At 43.2% G+C, this 21947-nt stretch overlaps 1 protein-coding gene across 3 annotated transcripts in view; it reads left to right on the top strand.

The window, feature by feature from the left end:
• LOC123758005 (nucleolar transcription factor 1-A) overlaps positions 1 to 21947 on the top strand; it is a 118651-nt gene that overhangs the window by 69965 nt on the left and 26739 nt on the right. For all 3 annotated transcript variants that reach the window (XM_045742114.2, XM_045742117.2, XM_045742115.2), the window contains exons 9-12: positions 1883 to 1937; positions 11462 to 11602; positions 13473 to 13564; positions 14940 to 15117. In XM_045742114.2, coding sequence (XP_045598070.2) covers positions 1883 to 1937; positions 11462 to 11602; positions 13473 to 13564; positions 14940 to 15117 — 466 coding nt within the window. The remainder of the gene's footprint in view (positions 1 to 1882; positions 1938 to 11461; positions 11603 to 13472; positions 13565 to 14939; positions 15118 to 21947) is intronic.

Genomic DNA, 21947 nt, shown 5'->3' with positions numbered 1-21947 from the left:
GGACTGGTCGAGGTGGGGGGGTTCCTGTACAGTACCTTCATCCCCTGATCCAGCTGTTGTTTCGGGTTCTGGCATGGCTTCAGTCCTTTTGGGGAAGAGAGGTTCTCCTGGACCCCAAGGTGGCCGGCCCAGCCTTGGTTTCAGACGCTGCTTGGACGGCGGTGTCTGAACCTGGGAGTTTTTCTGCAACTCTGCCTCTTTCAGCAGGTCGGGCAGCCAGTGAGGTACCTCGCTGGTTTACCTTACTCTTCCACAATTAGCATTTTTTTTTTACACGTGGTGTATCGCCATTTGTATGGTAATCAAGTGGCTTCATTGATGGTGTCCTACCTGTGGTCTTCCTCTCAATGACATTATGAAGTCTCTTTGTGGCCTTTCTACCATTTCCTTTCCCTTTGTAGGATTTTATCTGTTCCAACTCTTTTGTCCTTTCTTTCTTGGCATATTGAGGACTGGCATCTTATGCTGAATACTGTCGCTTCTTATTGTGTGGCGCTAGCGGTGACACTCCAGCTTGCGTTCGGGGTGGATGTCAATTCCATTTCTTTCCGCAAGCTCTCGTGCATTTTTTCACCTCCGGCCTGCTCATGCACCTTCTGAGCCTTCTTGGTCTTTGGACCGGCTGCTCGCCTTTCTCTCTTTTCCTCGGTTTGTCGTGGCCCCCTTTAATCCAGATTTGTTTTCCTCAAGCTTTATTTTTGTTGGCTTTAGCCTCTGAGGGTCGGGTGGGGGAGCCTCATGGTCTTCTCCAGTGCAGGGGTCTCTGCTCTTTTGGTCCTGGGGGTCGTTTTGTTCTGTTGCAGCCTTCTTCTTTTCTGGTGAAGAATGAGATGGCTGGTTTCCGGAGGGGTCCGTGGGTTGTTGATACTTGATTGGTTTGGTCTGGGGTTCATCATGTTTTGTGTCTGGTGGAGGCTTTATTTTGCTACCTGCGTGCTACTGGTTCAGCGACAGTAGACGTGTTCTGGGTAGACCCGGTTTTCCTGGTTCGCTATTCCAAGACTCATGTCTTTCAAGTTGTCCGCAGGGTTATCAAGTCTAGCCAGCCTGTGGTCTACTCCCATGATGATGTGGGCATATGCAGCTCTTGCTGCTATCTTTGGTAGGTCAATATTCGTGCACAGGGCTTTGGAAATCGAACAGGGTCCTGGCCTCCAGATATCTTGTCAACGTCCCGGGCCCTCTGCGGCTTTGTTTTGTGTCCCTGACACCCTTCCTCCCTCTGGTCAGCAGTTTTCATCATTCTCCAAACTGAGGCGGGAGAAGTCGGCTCGCCTGAGCGGGGTCCCCCCCCCTCCCTCCTTTTGGAGGGAGGGGGGGACTGTCAAACTCTACATATAGAGAGCTCATATCGCCATTGCTCTCTTCACCTCTGATGGGGGCCAAGTTCTGGTTCATGGCCCCTGGTAGGCACTCGTACTCCAAGGGCTGATGGCACCAAACTAATATATGGCACATGTCAGTTTAATAACTTCAGGGAGCCTCCGGGGTTAATAGGCTTAATTTGTCAAGTTAGACGAGGATATTTTTGTTGTTACTAGTATTTTCTAAGTGGCATAGCAACTTGTTAGTTAATGGATTTGAAGAGGCAGGGGACATGTCTAATTGGGAAATCCCTGTATGTGTTGTGCCATGGCTAGTAAATTGATAATAAAATGCTTCTTAACACATTTGTTTATACATTTATGCAAGTTATAAATAATTAGAGGTAATTCTGCAAAATTTATTTTGGATAATTTCATTTACTTAAATTTAATCACATGTTTGGCTAGCATGGAGGTAACTGATATCCTAAATTCTGTGTTTGATTTAGCCCTGAGCATTGATGTTTTATAATGTCCTATGGTAGTATTGTATTGACCTAAACTAATTTTTGTTTCAGGGAGCGAAAGTACAAAGTACGAAAAGACACAGGACTGCCAAAAACTCCATTAGAGGTACAGTAGTTGGGTAATAATGCTGTTATCCATTCAGCATGGCAGTGTAGGAGACAAGTGCCATCAACATTGGTATTTAGTCAATTAAATAAGGTGTAATTTAGGCATTGAGGTAATTTTTTGAGTAGTGAATAAAGAACATAAGAATGAATTAGAAAGGCTTATATTGGCACAGTTATATGAGGCAGTTTATATCCATGCAAACTCATTCATATGTCTAATCTACCCTTGGAACAATGCATTGATCCCACGTCTATTATGTTGCCATATTACAAGAAAGTAATATGTATTAATAATATTATTAAATTGTATTTATTGGAGAAACTTTTGGAGATATTAATTTATTGTCTAAATTTAGTGCATCTGGTGCTTAATGCAGGTCACATTGACAATTATTTTTACAGTAAACTATACTCCCCAAACTATATCCTAAAAGGACAACAATGAAGATCATCTTTGTATTTATTATTATTATTTTAAACAAATTTATTGTTTTCCAATTAACTCTTGTATGGTTTATTTCTGTGATCAAGTTCTTAAGGATTATTTCTTTGTTAATTGGGCGAGTTAAATTAGATTGACTTTCGAAGTTGTTAATCACTGGACTGCACCGGGCAAGAAAACTCAGTTGGTGTGAAACTGCGCGAGCCGTGAAAACACCTTTTTAATCTTTCGTATCCATTCAAAATTGGCGCGCAGTAGGTTGTATATGAAATGAACTCTTGGGACCTCCAGTGAGAGGCAGCCATCTTGGAAAAAATTCCCAGAATGCCCTAGGGCTGCTGGCTGGCTTAGTTCCGAGTGAGCAACAAGGGAAGGTGCACATGCCTCTGGCTCCCAAACACCTGTTCGACGCGGTGTTGAAAGATTGCTCTCTCTCGGTGAAATTCAGACCTTATTGTTTGAAGAACATAATATTCCCATGATATTAATGAAGATAGGGACAATAAGGACCTAACACAAGGGTTGGATGCAAGTGATACAGCACCGATGAGGACGATATAGCGAGCATATCCAGTAGTGGCTGAGTGCCACCCATGCTCACCCATGTTATCTCCAATTTTTATGAGCTGGGAGCCGGGAGTGATTCTCCAGTACTCGGGCTGCATGTGTCTAGGGTTTCCTTCCCTAGGTGCATTGTAAGTACTGCCCTTATAGATGATACATTGATGAATTGTTTTCTGGGTTCAGTGATGATGTATTTGAATGTATTTGATAAAAGTTGCGTAGATGAACAGTGTTAGTGGCTTCTATGATGGTGTTTTCCATCGATCTTTTTAAGAATAGTTGAATCTCTTCCAGAATACCTTGAAAAGCGATCTTTTCAAGACTACCTTACACTTCACAAGCTTGGCTACATACTACCTACAGGTACTAAAGCCAAGGGTGTATGCAAGTACGTTACAGTATTTGCAAGCACACAGAACGAAGAAACAGGAAGCGAAAATCTGTTTGTACCTGATGCATCGAGAGCGAAGTTGCACTATGTACCATGGACTGCTGCTTTGCTTATCACTCACTACTGAAGTACTGAGTGTGTAATACAGTGTGTTCCTGTGTAAATAGTGTGAAACTGTACATATTGTAATAAGTGAATTTTGAACAAGTAATATTGCAACAATAAACATTTATTGTGGACACATTACTGATACATGTATCACAGTTCCATGGAACATTATGAATGTGTTCTATTATATAAACATTGTAAAGGACACATATATGCATCGGATATGATACATAAAAAATCATTATAAAGCATTGAAAATACATTGAAATAATATTTGTAAAAATATTTATGGCGACTCGCGAGGCTTGAATGGCCCGTGCGCGACCACATCTGGAAGCCTTACACACGGGTGACCAGCCCGAGATGACGTCATGCACGGCTTTGTCCACGTCCCCACAGCCAAAATAAGTGGAAGTTTATATTTTTTCTGGGGGGGGGGGAGCCCCAGCGGCTCCCCGGAACTATACAGGCTGATATGCTAATGTTAGACTTTGGCATCAGTCATGTGTATGGAGTTCTGTGGGCCTACCGGGTATCACGAGCCAGAACCTGGCCCCCTCAGAGAGGCAAGGGGAGCAATGGCCTATAGAACCCCCGTGTGATTGGAAGCATTCTATGTCTACCATCAACCGGGTTAGGCACCCAGAAAGGTAAGCGTCCCAAAACAAACCCCTATTCTGGTTAAAATTGCTACCTAACGCCGAACTAGTGGATTGAACTCCTCAAAAAGAAACGCGCAAACTAGCATGACGTCACACGTCACCGTGCCGGTGTCTGCGCAGCTCCCTCCCTCCCCAGGAGGGGGAAGGGGGAGCCCCAGACCCCCCATGCCGGCGATCCACACCCCAGTTCTGAGGCTGGATGTCAACAAAATGCAAAAACCGCCGACCGGAGGAAGGGAGGGAGGGATGCCGGGGAGCCTCCGGGTCACACCCAGAAAATGGCGTTTCATTACATTCAATGCTGGTTTTCTGGGGGGAGCCCCGTGAGCTCCCCGGAGCTAACTACCCACAGAGGAAAGTAGAGGGACTCATCCAGGAGGCGGTCGCTGCTCGCTCCGCAACTCAAAACCGAGACAACTGGCTGCAACCACAGACCCAAGACGACACAGCCCCGATTAGGCCCAGAAATGTGTACAAAGATAATGAGCAGCCAGGACCCCGTTCGACCGCCAAAAAAACCGCGCCCGAATGTAAACTCCTATTCTGGTTAAAATTGCTACCAAAAGCCAAACTTGTGGATAGAACTCCCGAATAGAAAACAAGCAAACTATTGTGACGTCACACGTCGCCGCGCTGCTGTCTGCGCAGCTTCCCCCTCCCCGGGAGGGGGAAGGGGGAGCCCCAGACCCTCCACGCTGGCTACCCACACCTCAGTTCTAGAGGCTGATGCTATAGGCGACAGTTGTGTGCTCTGGCTCCGGTGTCACTACAGCACTGTGCTCTGCATGTGGTGTTTGTTTTTGTGGGTGCGAGAGGCAAAGTTATCTTCAGTACTCGGGCTGCATGCGCCTAGGGCTTCCTTTCCTAGGTGCCCTGTACGTACTGCCCTTGGGGCTTGGGGCCACCTTCCACAGGCTCCTCGGGGTCTCCCTCTGCTGGTCCGTTTTACGTTTTTGTTTTTTCGGCCGCCTGTTGGGCTCTTGGGTGTTCTGTTCTCCCTTGTTACCGGCAGGTAAGAGGCAGTTTGCACTGGTAGGGGCGCAGGGTGCTGCACAACTTGTATTCCCGACATAGAGGTCGGCTCTGTTCCTTGGGGTTCGCTGTCGTCTTGGGGGGTTTTGTTTTTCTTTTTGTTTTTGCCTGGTGGGGGGTTCTGCCCTATTATTCCACTGGTTTTTTCACTTCCTCGGTTCTCCTCGGTGGCACCCCCTGCTAGGTCCCTGTGAGTGTACACGTCCCTGGGGTACAGCTATAGAAGTTTGCTTGGTAGTTTTGGGCGCCGGTTAGTAGCGCCCTGCCTGGGACTACCTGAGCGCGAGTCCTCTTAAAGTAAACGCTCAGGACCCTGGAAATCCCCTAGGGGGCGGGTGGGTCCGATGGATGTGACCCCGGAGTCCCCGCTCGCTGGGTGCGAGTTTGAGGGTTGCTCGGTCCCCTTGTCTCAGGATGACCCTTATTGTTTTTGCCTCTGCCATGCTGCCTGTTGGGTCAGTGATACTTTCGACCCCGAGTCCTGTGAGTGTTGCTGCTTTCTTGTGACTCAATTTACCCAATTCTCTGATTATTCTATCCGGGTACAGGCGGCGCGTGCGTTGCAGTCTAGGTTTCGTCTGTTGCAACGCACTCGGTTGGTTGCGCACCCGGATACCCCGGAGCTGCCCCACTTTGCCTTTCAAGACCCGGACTTGGGGGTGGGGGTCGCTTCGATCCTGGTTCAGTCCGCACCTCCTCGTCCTTCCCCTTCTGTTCGTTCTGGTCCTCCCTTCCCCCCTGCTTCCGGTCCCGAAGCGTCTGAGGGTTTCGGGGTCGGAGCAGGGGTTACTTGATCTTGAGACTCGGGCAGCTTCGGGGGATGCCCCTTCCGGGAGGGCGGCAGAGGCATTCGAGTCTTGTCTCCCGGCCAAAGCTTCTGGGTCTGACCAGTGGGCCCCCCCTTCCTCCAGCTTCTACGGCAGCTCTGTCCTTGTCTTGTGGGGTCGGGGCTTGGGGAGAGGTCTCGGCCCCAGGTCCTATGGTGAAGGACCTCGAGGCTGGGGAGGGGCTGACTTGGGGGCCTTGGGCCCCGCTGGACCCTGCCTGGGTTTTTCTTCCTTCTGAGCGGGGCTTATTGTTACAAGGTGTGGGGTTTTCTTTTCCCCCCTCTGCGTACGAGTTGGATTTGGTGTCGGCCCCTCCCCAGGTTCGGTTCCATGTCTCCCCGGGTACATTGGTTCTGTCTTTCCGGAGGTTTTCGGTTTATCGCATCCAACCTGGTGTGGTGCGGGTGGCCTTTGCAGCTTACCTCCTGCATGACCCGGATTATGCCTCGGAAATGGATCCATCCGAGTTCAGGTTTGGGACTTCGTTCCCTTTCTGGCTCCGTTACGAGGTTCCGGAGTCTTCCTGGCTAGCAGACTGCCCCTTGTTTGTTCTGGATTCCTGGCATTCCTTCTGTCGTTCCCGCACGCTGGAGTGGCGGGAAGCTTCCATGGTGCTTCAGGTTTTCCTGGGGGGCGATCTTGAGTACCTGAATGAGTGCTTGTTTGCCCCTGCCCTTCCCCGCGATGTGGGCATTATTCAGCTCCATGTGCAGGTTCCCACCCTTTCGGCGGCACTCATAGCAGAGGACTTGCATGCCCAGGGCCTTTTGGCTTCGACCTTGCGGTTCTTTTCCCTCCTGGAGCTGTCCTCGGATTGGCTCGTGGAGGATGTGAGGACGCTTGGGTCCGTCCTGGGGTCCGGCGCCTTGTCCTCGGCAGTGCGTTCGTCGGCTGCCTTGTTGAAGCTGTTCACGCCGATTTTGCGGGATGCGATTTCCCTGTTTTATGCTTCCCGTCTCGCGTGTCGGCAGATGGTGCTGGTAATTCCTCTGTGGAATCTGCTTGGGCTCTGGCTCTTAGGCGTTCTTTGCCTTTTTGTCCTCTTTTGTTTGAGGAGTCGGCCATGGCGCAGTTTATGCAGGCTGCGTTGTCGGCTTGTCGTCCGATGTCGGACTTGTTGGTTTTCCGGGGGTCCCGGGGTGGGTCTTCCCGGAAGGGTCGTGCCAGGGCTCGTGGTTCCTCTCGTCGTGGTAGGCCACTGGTGTCAGGTTCGGGTTCGGCTCCTACTTCGGACCCTCCCTCGTCTGGTCGGCTCCTACTTCGGACCCTCCCTCGTCTGGTCGGCGCGGGGTTCTGGGTTTCGTAAGGGTCGCTGGCCATTTCGCAGTTTGCCCCATTGATGGGGCGATGGGGGCGGCGGCTTGCACTGTTCGCCCACGCCTGGTCCCACGATTCGTGGGCCTTTCGGGTCATGTCTGTCGGCCTGCGGTGGCGTTGGGTGGCCCCCCTCCCCCCTTGGGGGGGGTCGGGGCTGGCAGGGCAGGTTTCTTCCCCAGGGCTCTGTCGGGTCGTTTTGGAGTGGGATCGCTTGGGCGTCGTCGAAACGTCGTCGTCCCTCAGATGGGTTTCCCGTCTGTTTCAGGTTCCAAAACAGGACTGCACGGACCTGCGGTTCATTCTGGACTAGTCCCGTCTGAACCCCTGGGTTCATTGCCCCTCCTTTCGGATGACTATGCTGTCTCAGGTTCGGCTCCTCTTGGAGCCGGGTGCTTGGATGGTGTCCCTGGACCTCCGGGACGCTTATTGGCATGTCCCGATTCATCTGGGGTTCAGGGACTGGCTCGGTTTTGTTGTGGAGCGTCTGAGTTACAGCTTTCGTTGTCTCCCGTTCGGGTTGATCCTGGCACCTCGCGTGTTCACGTGCCTTACACGGGTTGTGGTGGCTCGTTTGCGTCTCCTAGGTGTTCGGGTGTTGGCCTACCTCGACGACTGGCTGGTTTGGGCTCCCAGCCGGTCAGCTTGCTTGCTAGCCAGGGATTTGATTCTTTCCCAGCTCGTCGGGTTCGGGTTCTTGGTGAACTGGAGGAAGTCCCGTCTGGTCCCCTCTTAGGTTCGAACTTGGCTGGGTCTCGTTTGGGACTCTCGGACCGCCTCCTTGTCTCTCCCTCCGGAGTCTCTCCTGCGGCTGCGGTCCCGCCTTTGTCTGTTTCTGGTGGGCCCTCTGGTCACCCGGCGGTTGCTCGAGGGGCTGTGCGGAAGCTTGAACTTCGCGATGGTGGTCTACCCGCCGGGTCGGGTTTGGCTTCGTCGGCAGTTTTGGTTCCTTCGGGGTCACCCCTTCCGTCTCTCTCACGATTGCAGGGGTTTGACCCCGGGGGCCTTGTGTCAGTTGCTGTGTCACCGACTTCTTCTTCGGGTTTTTCGGGGTTCAGTGCCTTGGCGCCTCCCCGAGCCCTCGCTCGAAGTGTACACGGATGTGTCGTCTCTCGGCTGGGGCTTTGTGATCAGTGCTCACCAGGCCCACCAGGCCCACCAGGGGCGTTGGGATCCGTCCTTCCGTTGAGCTCACAGCACGGTGCGGGAGTTCGCGGGGGTTCGATGTGGTCCTTGTCTCTTTGGGGTTGGTCGCTTCGGGTGACTCGTCTGCTGAGTTCTCGGGGTTTGGCTCTCCTAGCGGTTCACATCCAGGGAGTGTCCAACGTCTTGGCCGACGCTCTGTCTTGCTTCGTTCCCCTCTCCACAGAGTGAACGGTCAACTTCAATTGACTTTGCCAGACGTTCGGGCGCCCCGAGGTGGACCTCTTCGCGTCTGCATGGTTGCGGTGTCTTCCCGTGTATGCGGCGCCCTTCCCTGATCGCGAGGCCGTCGATGCCTTCCGGCTAGACTGGTCGAGGTGGGGGTTCCTGTACCTCTTTCCCCCAGTTCGACTGTTGCTCCAGGTCCTGACTCGCCTGGAGACTTACCAGGGGAGAGTTGTCCTTCTGGCTCCTTGGTGGCCGGCCCAGCCTTGGTTTCAGGTGCTGCTTGCTCGGTGTCCGAACCCGAGGGTTTTCCCGCGGCTCCGCCTCTTTCAGCAGATCGGGCCGGTATGTCACGTGGCTGGTTCGATCTTCTCCTCGAGACTTTGTGTATGGGTTTTTGATTCGAGTTTATCATCATCTCTATGGTGATCACGTGGCCTCCTTGTTGGTGTCCCACCTGAGGGCTTCTTCTCGGCGGCAGTATGAAGTTTCCTGGCGGTCCTTCCGTTTCTTTTTGCGTCTTCGTCGTGTTAGTTCCTTATCTGTTAGGGTGGTCCTGTCCTTTCTCTCTTGGTTGTTTCAGGACCGTCATCATATGCCTAACACTGTCGCCTCATAGCGTGCGGCGCTGGCGGAGCCACTTCAGCTTGCCTTCAGTATCGATGTTACGTCTGCGCCATTTCGCAAGCTGTCTTGTGCCTTGTTTCACCTCCGGCGTGCTCATGCGCCGCCTGAGCCATCCTGGTCTTTGGACGGAGTGCTCGCTTACCTTTCGTCTCCTCGTTTCGTTGTGGCCCCTTCGGTCCGGGATTGTTTCTCCAAGGCTCTTTTCTCGTTGGCATTGGCCTCTGGGGGTCGGGTAGGGGAGCTTCATGCTCTCCTCCGGCGCAGGGGTTTCTGCTCTTTTGGTCGTGGTGATTGTTTTGTTCGCTTGCAGCCGTCTCCTTCTTTTCTGGCGAAGAATGAGACTGCTGCGTTCCGGAGGGGTCCATGGGGGGTTGATGCTTGGTTGGTCAGGCCGGGGGTGCATCATGTTTTGTGTCCGGTTGCGGCGCTTCGCCGTTATTTGCGCGCCACGGCTTCTGTGTCCGAGGACGCGCTTTGGGTTAATCCGGTTTCCCTTCTTCCCTGTTCGCGGGTTCGGATCTCCCAGGTCGTCCGCAGGGTTATTAAGTCCAGCCAGCCACGGTCTATCCCCGTGCCCATGACGTCCATAAGTTCGCGGCTCTTGCTGCCGTCTTTGGGTATATGTCTTGGTCTCATATTTGGGCGCGGGGATTTTGGCGGTCGAACAGGATCCTGGCTGCTCGTCACCCTCCGGTCGGTGGTTTTTTCGCGTTTTTGAGATCCAGCCTCAAGAACCGAGGTGTGGGTAGCCGGCGTGGAGGGTCTGGGGCTCCCCCTTCCCCCTCCCAGGGAGGGGGAAGCTGCGCAGACAGCGGCGCGGCGACGTGTGATGTCACACTAGTTTGCTTGTTTTCTGTTGGGGAGTTCTATCCACTAGTTCGGCTTTTGGTAGCAATTTTAACTAGAATAGGGGTTTGTTTTGAGGCGCTTACCTTTCTGGGTGCCTGTTCCGGTCGATGACAGACATAGAATGCTTCCAACCACACGGGGGCTTCTATAGGCCATTGCTCCCCTTGCCTTGAGGGGGCCCGGTTCTGGCCGTGGTCCCCGGTAGGCCTAAGAACTCCATACACATGACTGATGCCAAAGTCTGACATTAGCATATCAGCCTGGGAAAAGCTCCGGGGAGCCTCCGGGATTCACCCAGAAAATAGCGTTTCATTACATTCAACGCTGGTTTTTTTAGAGGTGGGGGGATTTTTTCTTGACTTCATTTCAACACATATTGACCTACAACTATCACATTGTACAATACGACTGCCAACCAATATGTATTAAAGCATTCAAGGAAATACATGAAGTAGAAAGATCATATTCATTGGCGAGAAATTGCAATTAATTTTTCTCGTGAACTAGATTTTCAGTTTTGAGACAGCTTTAAAAAGCCAATTTCTGATCGATTCTCAACATTTTCACATATGTCCAAAATTCTTTGTTCTACAATATCCTCCTCTTGTCTTTTCATAAATGAAAAACTTTTGGAGATATTAATTTTTTCATCTAAATTTGGCACATATTGACAATTATTTTTACGGTAAACTATACTGTACTCTCAAACTTTATTCTAATAGGATAACAATGAAGATCATAAGAAATTCTGCAACCATAATGAAAGAAAAGGATACATTGGGGTCATTATATATTTTTGAAGCTCATTTAAAAATGTGAAATGGAAACTTTTTAAAATTAATTATTTAGATACAGTATATATATTTTTGTGTGTGTTCATGTTTGGCTGTTGATCCCTTAGGAAAAGTTGAAGCATTAACCATGTAGATTAGGCAAAAAAAAAAAAAAAAAAAAAGTTTGAGAACGTTTCAAAACACCATTTTGTGACCCTTTAAAGCTTACCTACACTGAACTCTTCAGTGTCTTGCAAGCATTTGTTTGAGCATTTCCTTTTTATCTGAGGAGATGGTTTAGACCAGTTGTTCTTAACTGGTGGGTTGTGATCCCCTTGGAGGGTTGGTCAAGTATTTGAAATAGACTTAATGTGTTCTCAAAAAGTTGGGGAAACTTCCAATTTAGACTATTGATTCCCAGTGTTTTGGAGAATGGCCTTATTTTCTGATTTTGAAAAGACCCCCAAGTGGGTCGCAACCCACCAGTTGGGATACCACTTATTTAGACAGTGTACAGGTTGATTCTATTTTAATTTTGCAATTAATATTTTTATTCTCTTGATAGATATGGTGTTCAGAACAGAAGAATGAGATTAAAGGCAACCCATCCGAATCTAATTATCCTAAGGTTGTTTATGCTGGTCTTGAGGATGATGTGAAATTGAAATACATTACTTCATCACTGAGAGAAATGCACGATTTTGAGGTGAGTTAAATAGCTTGGATAGTCACTAGTATCAGAAAGAGCATTATTTATTCTTACCATAATGGTCCACCTCCTACCTTTTAGTACATTATTCATTTGTAATTCTCTTGATCATGTTCTGTGATGTATTTATTTTGCACGTTGTGGATTGAGATGGCATCATTTCATAACTTGAGAATTAAATGTGACAAAACCATAACCCTCAAGAGAGTTATGAAAGTACGAAGTACCTAAAGCTAGGCAGTGGGACGTGAAGAGCTAGATTTCCTGAAGTCACTGATACGTAAGCATGTAGAAGAACTATGAAAATTTAGGTAATTATTAGATTCAGCAAAAGGCATTTGACAAAGTTTATTGGGAAGATGTGAAGTAGCTCTTATTCTGTTACTACACTTGGGTAATTGCAGGAGATCTGGGCTTTGAGGACAGGCCTCGAGTTGAACCTGTATACACTGCCGGAGGAAGATCAGAGAAGACTAGATGTGAGAAAAGTAGACAAAATGAGTGGGAAGAAACTTCCCAATGAGGAGACATAAGAATAAGGAATAACAGACACAGGTGTAAGGAAGTGCCCATGTGCAAACAGTACACATGTGGATTGAAGTCAAGGAATAAGTGGCCGAAGCCAATTCAGTCGAAAACATTAAATGTAGATAAGAGTTGTATTAAATGGCAAGTAATATGGCAATGGAAGAATGTAAGAATATACCTCTCTCATCTCCTCTCCAGAGAGTACATGTATCAAATAATATATACATTGAAGATACTGGAAGGCCAGGTCACAAATTTGTACAGTAAAATAACAATATACTGATTTGAGGAAGATTTGAACCCACTCACCTGGTACTCCCAAGCTAGCACCCTTGACCACTACACCACAACATGGAAAAGCAATGTAACCCGGGAATCCATTGAACCTTCTATGATTCCTGAGGCTTGCAACTGAAGCCCAATGAGGGTTTTAAGTATTAGCATTTTAAGCATTCCCATTGACAATCACGATCATTCTGATCTGACACGTCTTGAATTGCACGTAGATATTCACGTCTTGGTGTTGTCTCAGAACCTTCAAATTCTGTTGCATTTACACATTTTGATTGCACTGTGATATAAAGTGCCATTTGAGTAACAAAAGTGTTGGTGTATTTTGAAGGTTAAGAGTCGGTTCATTCCATACGACAACCTCTGAAGTGGATGAGTAGTTTATACTATTTTTTGTTATTTATATGAAGTTATTGAAAAATATGTAAATTACAGGGAAATGTCAAAACAAATCTAGTTGGGGAGGTTGGGAGCATAAGTCATAAAATGTTTATATTGTCTACTATTTCTACAAGTTCATTCATGGAGATCCTAGTGTGATCTTAAATAATTAAAAAATCACTATCATTGAATATTTCATGAATATCTCATCTGAGGAGATGCTGGGGCTCGGGGTGGGGGGGGGGGGTAATGGTGGAGAAGTGACACAGCAACAGGGGACATATTCACTCCTCAGAAGTTCTGTGGGCACTGAAGGCTTAAATATTAATTCTTAACATGGCCACTCCTAGCACCGAGATACCTGGTGATCAGTTGCACAACTTAACATCATCCCAATTGTTCTCCAGTTACCCCACATGATAAAGCAGTCAGTGATGTCGGTACACACAGCCAGGAATATATAAAACATCTAGGGATTGTATTCATAGCATAAAAGCTATTGTAATGTTTAATTTAATCCTATAAATGCAGTATACAGATAGCTATTAAATAATTTTGCTTCAGCTTAAGTGTTAATGATGGAGTGTATCATATCTCACTATACGGTAGTAAATGCCTCGTATAAGAATTTGTCCTTTGTTCTTATGTGTCAATGTTTAATTTACAGAAGAAGATTGAGGCACAAAAAGAAAGCAATCCAGAAGATAATGTTCCCCAAATTCGTGGCCCAACCAAAGTTGATTTAAAGATATATCTAAAGTGAGTAATATTGATCCATTTTGTTTACACATTCTGATTACTGTATATTGTACAGCAAGCATGATGACTTCCATATAATATAGACCTATTAATGCAATATCATTGAGGCTTTGAGGAAATAGATATATCTGGAATGAGTTTTGAGAGTTTTACTCTTGAAGCTTGACTAGGGGCCAGGCCTGACTTGTGATAACTTGGGCCAACAGGCTGTTGCTTGGGGCAGCCCGCAGCACAACCCATTCAACACTGCTCTGCTATTCCAGCACGTCCTGCCAGAACTTGTCTAATATTTTTTTTAACACATCCGAAGGTAAATTAATCCCTTAGATGGTACCATGGTGCACAGGCTGAGGAGAACCAGCAAGGGGTTCAAACCTAGAAACAAAGCATTAAGTATAGTGAAATGCCCTTTTCTGGGTTACACGTTAGTAGCTTCTTGTTCTTGCCCAAGTGTGTAATTACCTAAGTGTAATTACCTAAGTGTAGTTACAGGATGAGAGCTACGCTCGTGGTGTCCCGTCTTCCCAGCACTCTTTGTCATATAACGCTTTGAAACTACTGACGGTCTTGGCCTCCACCACCTTCTCACTTAACTTGTTCCAACCGTCTACCACTCTATTTGCGAAGGCGAATTTTCTTATATTTCTTCGGCATCTGTGTTTAGCTAGTTTAAATCTATGACCTCTTGTTCTTGAAGTTCCAGGTCTCAGGAAGTCTTCCCTGTCGATTTTATCAATTCCTGTTACTATTTTGTATGTAGTGATCATATCACCTCTTTTTCTTCTGTCTTCTAGTTTTGGCATATTTAATGCTTCCAACCTCTCCTCGTAGCTCTTGCCCTTCAGTTCTGGGAGCCACTTAGTAGCATGTCTTTGCACCTTTTCCAGTTTGTTGATGTGCTTCTTAAGATATGGGCACCACACAACAGCTGCATATTCTAGCTTTGGCCTAACAAAAGTCATGAACAATTTCTTTAGTATATCGCCATCCATGTATTAAATGCATCCATGCATCCATGTATTTATGTGAGTGTGTGTGTGTGTGTGCGCGCGTGCGTGCATTGCATGTCAGATTAGTTTCTGCTGACAGGCAATGTGAACATAGCCACAGGGCTGTGCTTTTTTTCCTTCTAAAGGAATGCTTGGGCACATAGCACAACTGCTGTCATGGTCCCTAAATAAAATGACAAAGGGGGCCAATTATTTGAATATCTGGATTATTCATGACTGGATAGTCCAGAAGATTATAATCTAGGGGTTGGAGGTAATATTGTATTAGCATTGTTCTGTCCCTTGCAGGTAATAATTGCCATTGTGTAATCAAACCTGTCATTAAAGATACATTAATATTAAAAAAAAATTTGTTCTTTTCACAGGGCTAAGGGTCTTCCAGAGGATCAATTTACCAGACCTTTTACTGTGTTTTATCAAGAGTTGCTGGAGGCTGGAGAGTTGGACAACATTCAAGGGAAAGTTAAGCTCATGTCCGTTATGGAGAAGTTCAAGCATCTACCTAAAGATAGACAAACACAATATAAAATTCAGGCTCTGAAGGTAAATAAATAAATATATATATTGATCTTCCAATCAATTGATGTGTATATCAGTTTGATCTTTCAATCAATTGATGTGTATATCAGTTTGATCTTTCAATGAATTGATGTGTATATCAGTTTGATCTTTCAATCAATTGATGTGTATATCAGTTTGATCTTTCAATCAATTGATGTGTATATCAGTTTGATCTTTCAATCAATTGATGTGTATATCAGTTTGATCTTACAATCAATTGATGTGTATATCAGTTTGATCTTTCAATCAATTGATGTGTATATCAGTTTGATCTTTCAATCAATTGATGTGTATATCAGTTTGATCTTTCAATCAATTGATGTGTATATCAGTTTGATCTTACAATCAATTGATGTGTATATCAGTTTGATCTTTCAATTAATTGATGTGTAGTGTATATCAGTTAGACCTAATAAACACTCCAGGAAGGGGGGGGGGGTGCTTTCAGGAGCTTAGTTCCTTAGGGTATTCCAGTGTTGCTTTTTACTTGTTTAACTCCATTAGTCAAATGTAGTGATGCAATATTTGCCAGCTTAAAAGTTACTCACATTTTATCTTGTGTATTTGCTTTGCTCTGGGTGAATAGTGGCTCTAGCAATCAAGATGACCATTATTTCTCTTGTAATACGAGGGGGGGGCTCTTGAACTCTATTCCGTCCTTTACCTCTTACCTCTACCCATATTCTGAATTATTTCTCTTCAATCCAAGGGACCCCAGAGCTACTCTAAGACGAATCCCACGCCACGTGGTCTTAAGCCATTTGACCGGCTAAGATTCTACAGCCTCACAATGTGGTACTAGACTATTAGCAAAACTCAGGGATCTCTTTTACGCCGCCACCACCAGACCATTAACACGGGGAGCAATAACCGGGGTCTGGACCGATTATGCTCTCAATAAACCTTGGGGCTTGATCCCCAGTTATTTGGACGAGGAGGGAAGAATCTACGTTAAGTGTGGAGAATTATAGCAAACGGGGATAGCTGAACTCTTACGCTTTATTAGGCTTTGTGGCCCAACTAAAACTCAGCCTTGTGTAGATTACATGACAAGGACATGAGACAATGGAAATAATAAAATGCAAATTACAAACTAGATATTTATTTTAACAAAATCTAAATAAAAGCACTCCCTATAGTGAACACTTCCTAGAGGCATGAAATGAACTGATTCCCTATACAAAACTACAGCAGACTCTACCTTTGACTGCAACCAGCTAGATGTAATGCTGATCTATTTAGGGAGAGGGTGAGAGTGGATGACTTCCCTCAGTTGATGACCAGTCCACACTGACCTCCCTCACTCTGCTTGCCTCACAGCTGGTCAGAGCTAGGGGGTATTCCTACGCCTGGCTTACTAAGTTTACTAGCAGGGTTTAAAGTTGAACAACTAATCTCTGTTGCACTGGACGACCCAGATGGTTGAAGTCTTTTAAACTGAAGGTAATTGCACAGGCATCTTAGGGAAGAGCTATTTCCAATTACAAAATGGCTATTTTACCTTTGAGAATTACTAAATGTGGAAGCTTTGGTGACCTGTGACCCTTGGGTCGCACAAATCGCTCCGCGACCGAGGCTAGTTCCGGCTAGTGACTTCACTGATGGTGACTTACTAAAGTATTCTGACAATTTGAGGATACTCTTGATACTTTAAACAGAATACTACTGAATACAATTTGATTGGAGACTTAAATCTCTCTAAATTACTGAATTCTGTCAAATAATTCATTATTCGTTGCTCAAGACAAAGACGCTGGCCATTTTGTGACGTAAACCGCCAGTCCCAGGGGGGGATGCCTCGTGCTTTGGGTCAGGTCAACTACAACTTGACTCTAACTTTTGTACAAAAGTGTATCCCACTGCCTCCCATACAATTACTGATTTTAAAACAGCTTCAGTTGTTACACTCTCCCTGTTGACTTTCTTACATTCTTCAATATAATGTTCCAATCTGCTATATGCAATAATGTCTTTGCTACATGCTTTCCACCCGGGGGCCAAGTTATTCAGTTGATTATCATGAAGTTTCAAGTTTATGAGCATAATTTGTTTTACAATTGTGTCATTTGCACCTTACCTTAGTCAACATCATGAAATTAAAATAAATATAAATATATATATATATATCTATATATATATATATATATATATATATATATATATATATATATATATATATATATATATATATATCTATATATATATATATATATATATATATATATATATATATATATATATATATATATATATATATATATATATATATATATATATATATATAAATAAATAAAATATACACACATACCAAAAGAATAGGGGCGGTAGGAGAAGAAAATATCAAAGTGTTCAGTGAGGATCCACAAGGTCTTCTCTGAGTACTCTATATTTTCTTCTCCGAGGCTATGGGTCCCTACACTTGCACCAGAGGTGGTACCCCTTCTAGGTTTAAAATAAATAAATATATATATATATATAAATATATATATATATATATATATATATATATATATATATATAAATATATATATATAAATATATATATATAAATATATATATATAAATATATATAAATATATATATATATAAATATATATATATAAATATATATATATAAATATATATATATAAATATATATATATTATTAAATATGACCGAAAAAGTAAGATTAATAATTCTAACACGAATTTTCTCAATCTTTCGTACATTACGCTTCACTGTTGGAGGTAAATCAAAAATCAATTCTCCAAAATTCATTTTTATTTCTAGTCTGACGCGACACGGGCGCGTTTCGTAAAACTTATTACATTTTCAAAGACTTTAGTTCACAAATACACAACTGATTAGAACTTATGTATCTCCAATTTTATATCTACATTTGAGTGAGGTGGGAGGGGTGATGTGGCATTAACACAAGACAGAACAAGAGGGGATATTAATAGGGTATTAAAAGTATCAACACAAGACAGAACACAAACAATGGGTATTGAATAGAAGTGTTTGTAGAAAGCCTATTGGTCCATATTTCTTGATGCTTCTATATTGGAGCGGAGTCTTGAGGTGGGTAGAATATAGTTGTGCAATAATTGGCTGTTGATTGCTGGTGTTGACTTCTTGATGTGTAGTGCCTCGCAAACGTCAAGCCGCCTGCTATCGCTGTATCTATCGATGATTTCTGTGTTGTTTACTAGGATTTCTCTGGCGATGGTTTGGTTGTGGGAAGAGATTATATGTTCCTTAATGGAGCCCTGTTGCTTATGCATCGTTAAACGCCTAGAAAGAGATGTTGTTGTCTTGCCTATATACTGTTTTTTTTGGAGCTTACAGTCCCCAAGTGGGCATTTGAAGGCATAGACGACGTTAGTCTCTTTTAAAGCGTTCTGTTTTGTGTCTGGAGAGTTTCTCATGAGAAGGCTGGCCGTTTTTCTGGTTTTATAGTAAAACCAGAAAAACTATTATTTTTTACTATAAAACCAGAAAAACGACCAGCCTTCTCATGAGAAACTCTCCAGACACAAAACAGAACGCTTTAAAAGAGACTAACGTCGTCTATGCCTTCAAATGCCCACTTGGGGACTGTAAGCTCCAAAAAACCCAGTATATAGGCAAGACAACAACATCTCTTTCTAGGCGTTTAACGATGCATAAGCAACAGGGCTCCATTAAGGAACATATAATCTCTTCCCACAACCAAACCATCGCCAGAGAAATCCTAGTAAACAACACAGAAATCATCGATAGATACAGCGATAGCAGGCGGCTTGACGTTTGCGAGGCACTACACATCAAGAAGTCAACACCAGCAATCAACAGCCAATTATTGCACAACTATATTCTACCCACCTCAAGACTCCGCTCCAATATAGAAGCATCAAGAAATATGGACCAATAGGCTTTCTACAAACACTTCTATTCAATACCCATTGTTTGTGTTCTGTCTTGTGTTGATACTTTTAATACCCTATTAATATCCCCTCTTGTTCTGTCTTGTGTTAATGCCACATCACCCCTCCCACCTCACTCAAATGTAGATATAAAATTGGAGATACGTAAGTTCTAATCAGTTGTGTATTTGTGAACTAAAGTCTTTGAAAATGTAATAAGTTTTACGAAACGCGCCCGTGTCGCGTCAGACTAGAAATAAAAATGAATTTTGGAGAATTGATTTTTGATTTACCTCCAACAGTGAAGCGTAATGTACGAAAGATTGAGAAAATTCGTGTTGGAATTATTAATCTTACTTTTTCGGTCATATTTAATAATATATGTCTACAGGAAAGACTGCTACCAAAATATACAAATATATATATATAAATATATATATATATAAATATATATATATATAAATATATATATATAAATATATATATATAAATATATATATATAAATATATATATATATAAATATATATATATATAAATATATATATATATATATATATATAAATATATAAATATATATATATAAATATATATATATAAATATATATATATATATATATATAAATATATATATATATAAATATATATATATATAAATATATATATATATAAATATATATATATATAAATATATATATATATAAATATATATATATAAATATATATAAATATATATATATAAATATATATATATAAATATATATATATAAATATATATATATATAAATATATATATATATATAAATATATATATATATAAATATATATATATATATATATATATATAAATATATATATATATAAATATATATATATATAAATATATATATATAAATATATATATATATATATAAATATATATATATATAAATATATATATATAAATATATATATATAAATATATATATATATAAATATATATATATAAATATATATATATAAATATATATATATAAATATATATATAAATACAGTGGTACCTCGCATAACGATTGCCCCAAAAGACGAATATTTTGGGTAACGAACGGCCCGATCGGCGTCAAATCGTCCCTTATGACGAACGCTGGTTTGAGTAACGTCAACACCACATGGTGGGGTCGCGCTGCTTCTTGCACATTCTTAGACGCCTCCGACGATGCACATAAATTATGTTGTTCTTGTTTAAAGATGCTAATGATGCTGGGATATAAAAGGGTGACTACTGAGATGTTGCAAAGCATTGACGTTTTTGTAGGAAAAAAAGAAATGAAATGTCTGATATACAACAAATGTCAAAAAGGTTCGTTCGGTGTTCGGCAGGTAGGCTGCTCCATTATAACAATCTTTCTTTGTTTCAAATGTGTTCCATTTGTTTTGTATTTGTCATTTGCGTCTCAATAATGGAGAAGCCTACCTTACATACACTGAATAAACCATTATGACATTTTTCTTTCTTCAAATGTGTTCAATATTTATTTTTCATTTGCCTTATAGCAAAAGGTTCGTTCGGTGGTCGGCAGGTAGGCTGCTCCATGTTTCTTACATACAAAAAACGTAAATAATAAAAAGAATGAAGAATTTTGAAAACCAGTACAAATGTCAAAAAGGTTCGTTCGGTGGTCTACAGGTCGGCTGCTCCATGTTTCTTAAAAAAAAAAAAAAAAAAACGAAAAATAAAAACTGTTGAAACAATTTGAAAAATGGACAAATGTCATAAAGGTTCGTTCAGTGTTTGTCGGGTAGGCTGCTCCATTATTGAGACGTAAGTGACAAATACAAAACAAATGGAACACATTTGAAACAAAGAAAGATTGTCATAATGGAGCAGCCTACCCAACAAAAACTGAACGAACCTTTTGCCATAACGAATATGAAAGACAAGGGCTGCTGGCTGGGTTAGTACTGCGTGAGCAACCATTTGTGGCACACGTGCCTCTGGCTCTCAAACACCTGTCCCACACGGTGTTGAAAGACTGTGCTCAGTCGGTGCAATTCAGACCCTTTTGTTTGAAGAACATAAGGGTCATAACATTGGTGAAGCTAGGCGCAATAAGGGCTTAACACAACGGTCGGATGCCAGTGATACAGCACCTATGAGGATGATACAGCAAGCGTATCCAGGTGTAGCTCTGAGCCCCACCCTTGCCATCTCTAATGTATATAGATGATACATAGATGAATCGTTTTCTGCGTTCAGTGATGATGCATCTGATACAAGTAGCATAGATTAACAGTGTTAGCGGCTTCCATGGTGGTGGTGTTCATTGATATTTTCAGGAATACCTGAATCTTTTCCTGACTGATGGACACTCTTTGAGGCTAGCTGAATCTCTTCCTGACTGATGGACACTCTTTGAGGCTAGCTGAATCTCTTCCTGTGTGGGACCTTACAAAGCGATCTTTTCAAGACTACCTTACAAATTGAGCTTTTCCTATAATCGTTTCAATACTACTTTATGCTTTACAAGCTTGGCTACATACCACCTACAAGTACTAAAGCCAAGGGTGCACGCAAGTGCGTTATTTGCAAGCACACATAACGATGAAACAGGAAGCAAAAATCTATCTGTAGCTGGTGCAAGGAGAGCAAAGTCGCGCTGTGTACCATGGACTACTTCGTTGACTATTATGCACCTCCAAAGTACTGAGTGTGTAATACAGTGTGTTACTGTGTAAATAGTATGTGAAACTGTACATATTGTAATATTAGTGAATTATTACCACGTAATATTGTGACAATAAACATTTATTGTGGACACATTACTGACACATGTATCACAGTTTCATGGAAAATTATGAACATTCTACTGTATACATATTGTAAAGGTCACAAATATGCATCATATACGATAAATGAAACAAATAAAACCGCATTGGAAATGCATAGAAA

This window comes from Procambarus clarkii, chromosome 40 (assembly GCF_040958095.1).
Source record: "Procambarus clarkii isolate CNS0578487 chromosome 40, FALCON_Pclarkii_2.0, whole genome shotgun sequence".
Classification (NCBI taxonomy): Eukaryota; Metazoa; Arthropoda; class Malacostraca; order Decapoda; family Cambaridae; genus Procambarus; species Procambarus clarkii.
This window is presented reverse-complemented; position numbering and strand designations above follow the sequence as displayed.